This window comes from Mytilus edulis, chromosome 14 (assembly GCF_963676685.1).
Source record: "Mytilus edulis chromosome 14, xbMytEdul2.2, whole genome shotgun sequence".
NCBI lineage: Eukaryota > Metazoa > Mollusca > Bivalvia > Mytilida > Mytilidae > Mytilus > Mytilus edulis.
This window is the reverse complement of record NC_092357.1, coordinates 51760892-51775599: the sequence shown is the minus strand read 5'-3', so window position 1 is coordinate 51775599 and position 14708 is coordinate 51760892. Positions and strand designations below refer to the sequence as shown.

Sequence of the window (14708 nt, the reverse complement as noted above, 5' to 3'; positions counted from 1 at the left end):
AAGTTATGTTGGTACCATAACCCTCAAATTTAATCCCAACCTTCTGGGTATATATAGAGATCCATTCACTTAAACAAAAGTTAATGTCCAAAAATCAAATGAATCTTCAGATGAGACAACATCATATCATAACAAAATCTTTGCAGTCCGATAAAAATCCTAAAGATTTACTCCATGTTTATAATATGTTAATTATTCCATTTGTGTAAGGTTGAAACGAAAAATTAGAAACTTAGCTGCTTTATTTCAATCATTTTAGAGCTAAGTTACATTTTGAAATGCATATTATCTCCTTTCAGTTTGCTGATAATAAAACCTTAATATCAATTCATGAAAACCAAAATATGGCAAATGATATATTGGTAAAAACTTTAAAAAAATATAAATACACTATTAAGTTTCAAAACAAACCAAATTTTTAAATAAGATTGATTTTCTATTAATGGCTAAGATAAAGCATATTTAAACAAGACCAATACCAAGCCTGAATCTGCTTTGCTGCATGTATTTGATTGAGACCGAAGCGTAACTGATCAATTAATTTTATCTTACCACATATACATTTCTAGGAATGTGATTGATTAAAAGCAACCAACCGAGTCGAGACCATGTATTAGGTTAGTAGGGTTCCATATTTGGTAGGTAGGCGGGGCTTATTTCAATACACAGTTAGTAGTGGTGTTACATATCCCTTTATAGAAACAACACAATGCTGAGAAAATCTCTTAAAGGTTTCAACAGACAATGGAATTAATGATGAAAGATAAAAATAAATTCATGAAACACATTTAAAGCTAACAAGTTGTTATTGTTGGCATTTACTTTTGGATAGAACAATAGAAGTAGGTTCTTAATGCTAACAGTAATGAAGACTTGATCAATTTGATAGGCAGCTAGTCTAAATATCACATGTTAAGATAGTCTGTAAGATAAGTTCGTTACATAGTGTTCTAGTCATCTAATAAGATATATATGGGTTAAGTAAATTCCATATGAGGATTCGAGCTTCAATAAAAGTAATCTACGTCTGAATATTGTGTAAGTATAGTTGTGCACAGTTTTTTTTAACACAATATGCACAATAGTTGATCTTACCATTTTCAACTATCTGAGATCCCAAACTGGATATACTTCATATTACCATCACTTACCTAATGTATAAAGTGTTTTAATCTGAGATGGTGTTATCACATCATGAAATAAGCAAACTGATCCTATTTGTCCATGAAGTACTATAGGAGAACCCCATTCTTCATTCTGTGTACCAGTAGCAACAGTTTTGACACCAGGTTCAGTACTAGGTTTTGATTGGCCAGGAAAGATGAATTTGAATGGTGACTTTTTCTTTACCTCTGCATTGGTGTTAGAATCTATTTGGTCAGCAATGGCAGCTAAAGCTGATTTTGGACAAGGAGATCCTATATAGCATGACGAAAATGGCTAAAATATAAAACATTTAAATATGTATAAACGGAAATCTAGGGTAAACTAAAAGAAGACAACAATCCAACAGAAATGATCAAATTCTACCAAAAAATATTCAAATTGTAAAGTAAATTTGGATTTTATTAGATAAATACTTTCCATCATAAATTCTGAGTATAACCCCAATTGCGTCATAGGTCAGATGGAAATAACCAGACTAAAAATAAATGTACGCTCACTGGTCCGGACCTATCTTCCTGTTTACCCATATTCTCCCATTCAATTTCCACAGGACAGAAAAGTAAGGAAAGGGGATGAAGGGGAGGCGGGTGGGACCTATAATTTATGATGGTAAGTATCTATCTAATAAAATCCAAATTTACTTTAAAATTTGAATATTTTATAGCTCTAAATACGTTACAATCATATATTCTGAGTAACAGAATTTAACGTAAAGCTGAATCCCCTGTAACAGAAGAAACAGGAGGAAAGTTCAATCTTTGTGCAGAAACTATAGGTCCAAGAGAGCATAAGCTCTCAGCAAAAGTAGACATAGAGGTAATGAGATATAAAAGAGTTCTCATTTCTTCAGAAACCTGCAGACAGTACCTCTTCTAAAGATGCACTGTTAAACAGAGTCAACGATGTAGAAATACCCTAACATCATGAGCTTTAATATCAAAACTATTCAAGAGTTCTACTTTAGAAGAACTATAAGCTAAAGATATGCATTTGCATATCCAAGTATAAATATTTTTAACAGAAAGATCTGAGATTCCTTTTTTAATAGGAATAAAGAATCTTGAGTTAGAAACAGAACGTAAACTACTCGTTCTATCCAGATAAATAAAAAGGATTCTTACTGGACATAAAAGTACAGAAATGGAATCACTAGGGAGTGCAGGAATCACGACTGGTTCTGCACCCTTATCTGGAATCTGATTCTTTGCCAAAAAAGCAGGATCCGTTAAAAGAGTTACAGAAGATTTATTCCTGTTAAGCATCAGAAATGGAGAAGACATGGATTTCACTCCTTCTCCGACCAGAAACCAAATCTAACAGCATTTATATAAAAGAAACCTTAAATCTACTGTTTCTGCTGGTTCAAAAGGAGGAAGCTTTTAAAAAGGATAAAACTAATCCAAGATCCCACTTAGGAACTAAAGTTTTTTGTCTCGGTCTTTTAAGACTAAAACTACGAACCAAAAGTGAAATATGCTCATTGTTTCCAAAATCTGGGCCACCAGAAATATGAATAGTTCTAGAAATAGCTGATCTATAGCCCTTTATAGTAGAGGGACATTATCTTTTGGATTCAAAAAGAAAAACTAGAAAGTCTGCTAATTGTTGTAGTGACTTGGAAAGAATCAGTTTCCCGCTCACTACACCAATCTGAGAAGATTGACCATTTTGCATCATAGACATTGCTAGTGGAGTCTCTGACAGACTTTGTGAGATGCTTGGTTGCTCCTTCAGAAAAACCTCTCTTTCTGAGACTAACCTGAGAGAAGCCAGGCATGCAGATGAAGTTTTTCCGGATTTAGGTAAAGAACCTTGCCCTTGATTTGAGACAGAATGAATGCTCTCACAGGTAGAACTAGAGGACAAGCACATGATAGGTGCAGAAGGTCTGAAAACAAAGACTGTTTTGGCCATCCTGGAGCAATAACTATGATCTTGCAATTTTCCCCTGCTCTTTTCTGAAGTACTGTGGAGAGAAACCTGAAAGGGGGGAAGGCATACCCGAACATTACTTTCCAAGATAGACTCATTGCGTCTACTGCATAAGATTTTGGATCTGGAACCGGAGACACAAATGTAGCAAGTTTGTGATTGAGACTGGTTGCAAACAGATCTATCTGAGGTGACCTCCAATGAAGAGTCACAGCTTTGAAAACTACCTGATGTAGTTCCCACTTCGTGTTTACTGGAGCAAGAGATCTGGATAGAGTGTCCGCTAGAATATTGAGGTGCCCCGCAATATGTCTCACCACTAGATGAACCTGGAGTTGAAAACAGAAGGAGAATGTCTCTGGTTATCTGATAAAGAGAAGGTGAATGAGTTCCTCCCTGATTCTTGAGATAAGCTACAACTGTTGTGTTGTCCGTGGCCAGAATGACAGACTGATTCTTTAGAGACAGTTGGAAATGATTCAGTGCAAGCAAAACTGCTTTCATTTCCAATACATTGATATGCTCTTCCAAAAGATCTTGATTCCAGACTCCCGAGATAGTAAGCCCTCCAGATATGCCCCCCAACCCAGGGTGGAGGCATCTGTGAATAATGTTAGACTGGGAACTTGAGGGGACAGACATAGGCCCGCCCCTCATTACATTTTCCCGAACTAACCACCATTGAAGATGTGGAAATAGAGGCTGTGTGATCGGAATCAATGCTTCCCATTCTTGTGAAGCTGAAATCCATAACTTGTGTAGATAAAACTGAAGCGGACGAATGTGAAGGCGTCCCAATGGAATTACATCTGCCAGAGAATTCAATGACCCAGAAGTTGAAGAATTGACGTGCTGTGACTGATTGAACCCTCAGGAATAAATGTATTTTCTGACATAGTTTCGTAAATTTTTTTCCTCTGGTGGGAGAACTATTTCTAGATTGGTTAGGTAATGTTCTCTTAGGAAAACAAAGTCTTGAGAAGGAACTATCTCTGACTTTTTCCAGGAGATTAGGAAGCCTAGGGACAGAAAACACTTGATGACCAATCTGCCTGAACCCTCAATTTGGTTGGGCAAAATTCCTTGAGAAGGGAATCATCCAGGTAGGAATGAATCTGTATAGACAGAGAATGTAGGTGAGCTATAGCTGCCTGCATAATTTTGGTAAAAGCCAAAGGGGCTGTAGACAGGCCAAAAGGGAGGGCCTTGAACTGGAATACTTTGTTGTTCCAAACAAAGCGAAGGTATTTCCTGTAAGTATGGGAAATAGGAATGGGGAAATAAGTGTCTGAAAGATCCAGAGAAGTAGTCCACATTCCTGGAAGGATTGATGCTCTGATTGACCTGTTGGTTTCCATTTTGAAATGGGGAACAATGAAAAAGTTGTTCAGAATAGAAAGGTCTATGACCGGTCTCATTCCTCCTGTCTTCTTAAGAACCAGAAAAGACGGGAATAAAATCCTGGAGAAAGAGTTAAGAGCGACACCTCCTCTGTTGCAGATTTTTGTAACATTTTGTCCACTTCTACTGATAGAAGTTGATACTTGACTGGGTCTTGAGTATGAGACAAACTTATCAGAACTGCAGACAGAGGAGGTGGGTTCTTGGACTGAAGTGTTAATCTCCCTCAAATTTTTGGCAGCACATAACAGTCTGAGGTAATTTTCTTCCACTTATTTAGGAAAAAACTTAATCTCCCCCTACTGGTATTGAATTTTGAGGAACTTGTTGTAAATTTTCCCCTGGGGAAGCTGTCAATAACGTATGAGGGGGCAAGAACCTATGTACTAGACCCAGGTTTCTTGGAACCCTTAAAACCACCAGAAGGTTTACCTGAGCTTTTACAAGAGTTATGGGATTTGTTCTGCGGTTTGCAGTAGTTATTCTTCCTTTTCTTAGCAGAAGAAGGAGGACCACCTGAAGCAGAAGTACTAGTAGAACTAGAAGTAGCATTAACCGACCTCTTGCCATTGTTAACTTGTACACTAACTTTGACTGGAGGAGGGTTTTTGCTGAGTTCCTCTTGAACCTGCTGTACGGATAAACCATACATCTTGTCAATAAGGGGAGATTGCAGTAAAGAATCTTTCAAAGACTCGGCAACAGAAATGTTTTCAAGAAACTCTGCTCTGTAAGACAGGGTGCAATTAGCAATGGAACCCATTAAAAGCAACTGAGATGAACCTAGAGCTTTATCCAGTTGAAGTAAGAAGTATCGTACTTCTGCTGGAACAACCGTATCTTTGCTGTTAAGCAAATGTCCGGTTGCAGTTAGAAAATGTTTAGCTGTGCCAAGAACTTGAGAAGCACTACGAAGAAGATTCTCAGTCTTAGACCAAACAGGTTGAGTGAGACGAAGACCATCCACTGGCTTTTTTCCCAATAAAGACGAAAGAGGTTTGTCATAAATGGGAACAAGTCTACCCAATGAAGAGTCAAAGATATCAAAATCTTTGTACTTAACCTGATCAGAAAAGGATGACATTCCAAATCCAGAGATATTGTTATTGGCAACCTTTTCGCTAGCAGAATTAGCAATACCTTCATTAATGAATTGTAAAGCAAAAGCCATATGGCCAGATTCAGGAAAGGAACTGTGAGAACTCACAGTATCCTGAGAAATACCACAGGAAGCTTCAAAAGTTGAAGAAGGTTTCTTCTGCTTGGAAGGAGAGGCAAAAGGGATATGGGCTTCATCCCTCATCAAGGTATACACCTTATCCCTAAGATCCTTCAAGGATGGAGGATCCTCAGTCTCCTTGGTTGGAGGTTGTTGAACTGACTTAGAAGTAGGCTCAGTGGACTTCTTCAACACCTGGAGAAGAAGAACTTTCAACATCCTTATCAGTGAGGAAAGTCCTTCCGTGACTCCCCGGGGAAACAGAAAGCTAATCATCCTCCCTCTCATCATATTCTACAGATTTAGCTGGAGAAGGTTGCTGAGAAGATACTCTATTTTCTAGTAGAGTCATACGACTGGATAGAGTACTAAATTCAGCCTTGAAAGACTGACCAAAGTCCAAAAGTAACTTCTGTAAACCATTCAAAGGTGATGTATGATCAGAACCCTGAGTACCATGAGAAGAGCTAGTAGACTGAGCTCGAGAGTCAGGTAGGGTGGTAGAAGGAGCTAATGCAGGAGTCAAAGATACTGCTACTGGTGGAGCAGGAGGTAAAGGTGGAGCAGTAGCTATCCTAGAAGGGGGACCATAAAAATTGTCCCTATAAGGCCAAAAACCAGGTTGGTTTGACATAAACCCACCATAAGGGTAAGACTGTGACCAAGGTGGTTGAGCCCATGAGGGTACAGGTTGGGTGCCGGAGTTGGGAAGCATATACCCACAATATGATAAAGGGGGTCTAGAACCTGTCAAGTTCAAGCCCATAGCTGTACCTGGGGCAGAACAAATAGTACCCGATGAATTAACAGGCCTATTTAGTATGAGTCACCGAAGTTGACATAGGGACCCCCCCAAAATGCATGGCCAAACCTTGTGAAAGGGTTGGATTGATACCATTACCAGACACCATTGTCGAAACTTTGGTTAATGTACTGGTAGTTTGGGGGGGACTTAAAGGAAGTGACCCATCCAGGAGATAGTCCGACCCAGGAATGTTAACGTAAGGACTATTCAAATTAAAGTCCATTTTACTTTACTTTAGTAAAAAAACCCACAAATAATTTGTTTTTGTTTAGAAATTAAAACTAAACATAAATTTCCAAAAATATATACATATACACAATAAATGAAAAGCAATTAAGCTATTCAAAAACTTTACAAACAACTGTTCTCTGTAATATCTGTGAAATACAAAATCATGAAATGCACGTGTGACCCATGTCGCAGATGGAAATTGAATGGGAGAATATGGGTAAACAGGAAGATAGGTCCGACCCAGTGAGCATATGTTTATTTTTAGTCAGGGTTATTTCCATCTGACCTATGACGCAATTGGGGTTATACTCAGAATTTATGATGGTAACGTATTTATAGCTATAAAATCCCTTATATGGCATAAGTAACAAGAGACTCACCATTTAAACAAGATACTCAACATGGATAAGCTCCAATGCATGTGAGAGGATTGAACAAGTGTTTATAATTCAAAACAAGCCTTCAGTACGTTTAAAGAGCTACAGATTATTAATTGATATCGTGGCTGAATTTTTCTCTCTAAAAATTGGGATTTTTTTTTTCGTAATTTTTACCAAATTTAGAAATAAGATTGCACATACATCTGTCATGCTTGGAAACTTAAGCTGTGAATTGTGTACTAATTTTCCATCAAAGTAAACATTGAGTTGACTGACTGTAAATGGCCGTCTTGAACTACTTTGGACAATGTCTATACAGTGCTGAAACATACAAAATATACATACTTAATCCAACTACCAAAGTAATCTTTAAATGGCAAAATTTGACAAGCAATAAAAGTTTTCCTTAGTATTTAACTTTTACTGGTTTCAATAGCCTTCCTTTGAATAGTTTATACTATTTGAATTTAACTAAATTATTTAAATATTCATTAATCCAATTACTGTTGGTCATTTAAAAAATATACAGTTGTAGTTAAACTTTTGAAATGATTTTAGATGAAAGTGGTGACAAACTACATAATTGCCAACCTCTAGCATAAAGTAATCAATGTCATGCCAGAAAGAAGTGTGTAGCTAAAGGTAGATTCTTTGGTTAGCTTCCATGTTAGCTCAACCATGAAATCATTATTAGGTAAGGTACGTCAATCCTTTGGGTGGAGTCAATAGTTAAACAGAGAACCAATCAGAATTAAGTGACAGAATATAAACATTGTAAAACTAGTTTTTACAAGTCAGTTTAAAAATAAGTTTTCAATCTAATTAAAATTTAGTAACAATTATAAGCTCATTCACAAACATGTTGTAGGTGTGTTTGATTTGCCAATTTTATTTGATAAATGGTGGAAAGTTAACTGAAAGCTGAAATTTCTAATTTTTTTCTTCTTTGTCAGACATTACAAATAATAATATATTTTACTTGTCTGTTCAATTTGTTACATCAAATTAATAAAATGTAGTTGGACATGGTTGACAAGTGCTGACCGAATTCACTTCACACATACACATATGTTTACAATACACCTGGAAAGGTAAAAAAGATTGGAAGGTGTCCAAAAGTACATATGACCTGATCATTCAATCTAGGTCAGATTAAATCTAATTGAAGTAGAGACTTAAGAATTGTTCTTCATGGCTGCATTATTTATCTGAATCTGATAAGTAAGATAACCAAAGATTCTACCTTTAGCTACACACATACTGGAATCGGCTGCAAGACAAAATTTAGGAAATCATAGTTATTTTAATACATTTTGCTAGCTTTCCAGATGATTTTCCTGATAAAACTTGTTGAATGCTAGTTATTTATTCAAACTACTTTATATAAACAAATATCACTAAAAACAAAATAATCATTTGAAAATCTACTCTTTACTCCTTTACCCCCTTAAAAACATTTATAGGCATGATATACTAGTACTTAAGTATCCAGATATTTATATAAACATACCCAATGTCCATCTCCAATGGTCGTATTTTCCACCAGAACAGAGGAATGCTCCTTTTTGTTAAATACAGATATCACAATGTCAAACTCTGCAGTTACAAAACTTTCCAATCCACATCCAGTACTAGCTATAAAGCTGTTGAAAAAAATCAAAGTAAAATTGAGAATGGAAATGGGGAATGTGTCAAAGAGACAACAACCCAACCATAGAACAGACAACAGCAGAAGGTCACTAAAGACCTTTTAGTTATATTTATAAATTAACTGTTTACAAAATTTTGAATTTTTTGAAAGACTAAGGCTTTTCTACCTCAGGCATGGATTACCTTAGCTGTATTCGTCAAAACTTTTAGGAATTTTGGTCCTCAATGCTCTTCAACTTCGTACTTTATTTGGCCTTTTTAACTGATGAGTCTTTTGTAGACGAAACGTGCATCTGGCGTGTATACAAAATTTAGTCCTGGTATCTATGATGAGTTTATTTAGAAGATATTTCAAACAAGTTAATTTTATTTATCACTAATAAAATTGAGAATGGAAATGGGGAATGTGCCAAAGAGACAACAACCCGACCATAGAAAAAAACAACAGCAGAAGGTCACCAACAGGTCTTCAATGTAGCGAGAAATTCCCGCACCCGGAGGCGTCCTTCAACTGGCCCCTAGACAAATATATACTAGTTCAGTGATAATGAACGCCATACTAATATCCAAATTGTACACAAGAAACTAAAATTGAAATAATACAAGACTAACAAAGGCCAGAGGCTCCTGACTTGGGACAGGCGCAAAAATGCGGCGGGGTTAAACATGTTTGTGAGATCCCAACCCTCCCCCTATACCTCTAGCCAATGTAGAAAAGTAAGCGCATAACAATACGCACATTAAAATTCAGTTCAAGAGAAGTCTGAGTCTTATGTCAGAAGATGTAACCAAAGAAAATAAACAAAATGACAATAATACATAAATAACAACAGACTACTAGCAGTTAACTGACATGCTAGCTCCAGACTTCAATTAAACTGACTGAAAGATTATGATTTCATCATATGAACATCAGGCACAATCCTTAAGTATAATCACTAAGTATATTTATCAATATACAATATAGGAAAGGTGTACTGACATAAGTAGTCTCTAAACACATTAACTCCAAATGGAGCTTTCGTTAGTAGAAGCAATTATGTGTATAGGTATATATACTATATTTTTATGCTTTTATATTTATCAATATAATTAAGATATAATATCATATGTTTTAAACTATTGAGATAAGGAATTTGCCAAAAATTTAATTTATTTGCTGTAATCGTCAATACAAAATAAAAACCCTGGTTGTCAGACAGCAACCAATGGCAACCAAAAGATATTGACTTAGGACAGGCATATAAATAATGTTTCAACCTGCCTACCAAATCAATCATTGCTCTTTACACGAAAGGTAACAATTTGAGAATTATTTCTAGTATAGAATGTCCTGTTTAATTAATATGTCTATTGTATTAATATGTACCTGTATAGCTGTCTTCTGTAGGTTATACCAGCTATGTTATGTGTGGTAAGGTCAACTTCTGTGTCTAAACACAACCAAGCATGGAATGAGAATGCCACACCTGGCCATTTCTTGATGCCAGCTGGTAAAGTAACACACTAAAAAAATAATCAACAATAAAGCAGTTTCTTAAAAACTAACAAGCTTGGCATAGATATAGGAAGATGTGGTACAAGTGCCAATGAGACAACTCTCCATCCAATTCACAATTTAAAAAATAATTCATTACCATACATATTTAAATGCTTGTTTTCTCAAACAACTCTTCTTTATAAAAATAAGAAGATGTGGTATAACTGCCAATGAGACAACATGATTTAGCTGTCTTTCAATAATTATATTTGATGACCTTGTACTTTAACCTTTAACATAGATACTATATTAGTCCTATATCATTATTGCTGAAAACTTGTACTAGGTTAGATGATTGAAGTATAAAGTCAACCTTGATCCCCACAATGATGGTGTTTTCTAGTAATGTGAACTTACATCATTATGTTCCTGTAGACTTAAGAAATGTAATGCCCCTTCATTTCCCTCTCTTCTGGCCATCGTTGACATTGCCCTCATAAGCCTGCTACAGTAAGGATTCTAAAATACAAATAAAAGTGAGAATTGAAATGGGGAATGTGTCAAAGAGACAACAACCTGACCAAGAGCAGACAAAGATACAATTCCTTTTCTACATTGTTAAGGATATTTGTATCATTTCCATGTTCAGTGAACCCACAAAATCCAAGTCAAAACCTTTATATACCCGTTAGCTTAAATTTTTAAACCTTCAAATCATAATAAACATGTGTACCAAGTTGAAAACAGCAGACAGATGCACAAACTAGAAATACCATGTTCTGCTATTGTACGTAGTAAGGGCATCAAAATGCTTTTTTTCTTTTGGAGGTCAGACACAAAAAACATAAGTGACTGAGTTTTTTGTCTGTGGTGACAGTGGAGTGTATGTCTATCCCCATTTACTATTTTTTTGTTTTATATTGTGAATTTATTATTATTCGTTAGAACCAATTTTCGTGGATTTCGTAGGTTTAGGTGGATAATGAAGTTCTTTTTGAATGAATGACAAATTTTTGAAAGGCTTGTATAAACTGCAGAAATACATTTTACACACAGTGACGCCAGGTGAAATGATTGTTAATCTTAATAAAAATATTTTTTTTACAGTCTCATTGAATATATCAATTACAATTAATCCCAAACTAAAGTAATCAGTAAATAAGGTCAAATGTCTGATCTGCTGATTTTTGGACATCAAAAATCAAAATGAGCATTTTAAGGTCAATTAGATCTATCCACAAAATCTTATTAGGCACTATAGTAAACACAGAACATTAATTATTCATTATCTCCCCTTGTTAGGCACTAAAGTAAACACAGAACATTAATTGTTCATTATCTCCCCTTTTTAGGCACTATAGTAAACACAGAACATTAATTATTCATTATCTCCCCTTGTTAGGCACTATAGAAAACACAGAACATTAATTGTTCATTATCTCCCCTTGTTAGGCACTATAGTAAACACAGAACATTAATTGTTCATTATCTCCCCTTTTTAGGCACTATAGTAAACACAGAACATTAATTATTCATTATCTCCCCTTGTTAGGCACTATAGAAAACACAGAACATTAATTGTTCATTATCTCCCCTTGTTAGGCACTATAGTAAACACAGAACATTAATTGTTCATTATCTCCCCTTTTTAGGCACTATAGTCAACACAGAACATTAATTATTCATTATCTCCCCTTGTTAGGCACTATAGTAAACACAGAACATTAATTGTTCATTATCTCCCATTGTTAGGCACCAGACCTGCCAACTATCCCGATTTTCGCGGTATCATCCCGATTTTTATCCCTCAACCCGAATCCCGATATCGAGATTGTAAAATGAGTCAAAATCCCGATTTTCACCAATTTTACCCGAAAAAATTGTTGTTTACCGATTTTGAAGTTTTTCTGATCAATTTAAACAAGAGTGCACACACAGAAATGTCTCGCCTTCTTTACTAATCATTGATATTATGTTGATACTCCTAAATCTAAAGCTTTATTACGACTGTCACTTAGACTTAACATGAATCATGAAAATGAGTTCAAGGTCAGTTGAACCATATGCCAAGCAGACATGTACAGTTAACAATGCTTCCATACAACAAATATAGTTGACCTATTGCTTATAGTTTAAGAAAATAGACCAAAACACAAAAACTTATCACTGAGCAATGAACCTTGAAAACCAGGTCAAGGTAAAATAAAACCTGCACGACTGACATATAGATCATAAAATATTTCCATACACAAAATATAGTAGACCTATGACATATAGTATTAGATAAAAAGCCCAAAACTCAAAAACTTAACTTTGACCACTGAACCATGAAAATGAGGTCAAGGTCAGATGACATCTGCCCGCTAGACATGTACACCTTACAATCATTCCATACAACAAATATAGTAAACCTATTGCATAAAGTATGAGAAAAACAGACCAAAACACAAAAACTTAACTATAACCACTGAACCATGAAAATGAGGTCAAGGTCAGATGACATCTGCCCGCTAGACATGTACACCTTACAATCATTCCATACAACAAATATAGTAGACCTATTGCATAAAGTATGAGAAAAACAGACCAAAACACAAAAACTTAACTATAACCACTGAACCATGAAAATGAGGTCAAGGTCAGATGACACCTACCAGTTGGACATGTACACCTTACAGTCCTTCCATACACCGAATATACTAGACCTATTGCTTAGGCCACACCAATTTAATTTCTTGTTCTACGGATTTTTGGACTCCAAAATTTGGGGCGAGCGAGCGATTTGAAAATTTAAATAAAGAAATATTTATTTTGCAAATTCTTGAGGCGAAGCTTGAAAAGTAAAGGCGAGCGATTATAATTTTTTTTTGTAAACATAAAATAGTAGGTTTCGACAATATTAAAACTTGATTTATCACTTGTACTTTGACATTTCTTTAATTTCTGAAGTATTTTTTCCCTGTTCACCAAGAAATAATTAAATCTGGTCTATGTATGTGTGACTGACAATGAGACAATTCTCCATCTAAGTCATATTCAGTTTGGGGGCAACCCCTTAATGTTATAAATATCACTTTTTTCATGTTTTATGAGTGATCAATATACGTTATAATATATTTGTTTGTACAAAAGGGCTCATATTTTCTCAAAGAACTATACATCTATCTCGTATTAAATGGTCAAAAAATGTCCAAGAATTTTGTAATATTCCTGGACTTTAACCATGTTAACACATTTACTTTAACAGTTTAATATTATTCAAAAAAAGTGGACCCCTCTTGTAGAAAAAGTTGTTTAAAATATGATGTAACTCTCCTCTTTTTGAGTACAAAATTCTAAGTTTTCAAAGGTTTTGAATAGAAGAACTATACAAATCCTTGGTATTTCTATTTTCTTTTCTACATCAGTAAAATGACCCCTTGTCTGAGGGAGGGTTGTTCTTAACCTGATAATAACAAACACAGGTAAAAGTACGACCTTTTACACGGGGCTTTGATACAGACCAAACAACAAGCTATACAGGGCCCCAAACTTATTAGCGTACACAATTCAAACAGGAAAACCAACGATCTAATTTATATATCCAAACGGGAAAATACCATTGAACAACATCAATAAACGATAACTGCTGACTGACAGGCCCCTGAATCAATCAGGACAGGTGCATAAACATGCAGCGGCTATGGATAGTTTTGTTTCGCCAGCATACAATATGCCGTTGAAGGAAAATCCTTCAGAAGTTCTTTGTACTTTATTCTAACAACAAACATATTTTGATAGGGAATATAAGTAAGGGGGAAAGAAACCAATTTTTTGTTCTTTACCGGTATATATTTCCGCTTTTATAAATTTATATCGGTGCACTCCTTCTTTGGATAAATAGGTTTCATGCTGAAACAGATATTCTCACAGATATTTAAGAAGTGTGGTTGTGTGCTTTTATGTTTAAAATCGTTATATACAGGTTAGACTGTGATTTTAAAAACAAATGTTGATATATTTTTATAATATTTACAAAAAAAACCGGTGCGGGAAATGGACATGATTACATTTCCGGATGCGGGAAGCGGGAATATAAAAAAAATAAAAAATTCTGTTTTGAGAAAAATAGGTGCGGGCGGGTCCGTCGAACAAGGAATCAAATTGGTGTGGCCTTATAGTATCTGAGATATGGACTTGACCACCAAAACTTAACCTTGTTCACTGATCCATGAAATGAGGTTGAGGTCAAGTGAAAACTGTCTGACGGGCATGAGGACCTTGCAAGGTACGCACAAACTAAATATAGTTATCCTATTACTTACAGTAAGAGAGAATTAAACATTGCAAAAAATCTGAACTTTTTTTTCAAGTGGTCACTGAACCATGAAAATGAGGTCAAGGACAATGGACATGTGACTGACGGAAACTTCGTAACATGAGGCATCTATATACAAAATATGA

General features: G+C 35.4%; 1 protein-coding gene across 1 annotated transcript in view; it reads right to left on the bottom strand.

Annotated features, from left to right (window-relative positions):
- LOC139503513 (neurobeachin-like protein 1) overlaps positions 1 to 14708 on the bottom strand; it is a gene marked incomplete in the record, with an annotated part of 102496 nt that overhangs the window by 61580 nt on the left and 26208 nt on the right. Inside the window, 5 exon segments of the mRNA XM_071293304.1 lie at positions 1152 to 1440; positions 7337 to 7456; positions 8646 to 8778; positions 10155 to 10291; positions 10683 to 10784. Of these exon segments, the coding sequence (XP_071149405.1) occupies positions 1152 to 1440; positions 7337 to 7456; positions 8646 to 8778; positions 10155 to 10291; positions 10683 to 10784 (781 nt within the window).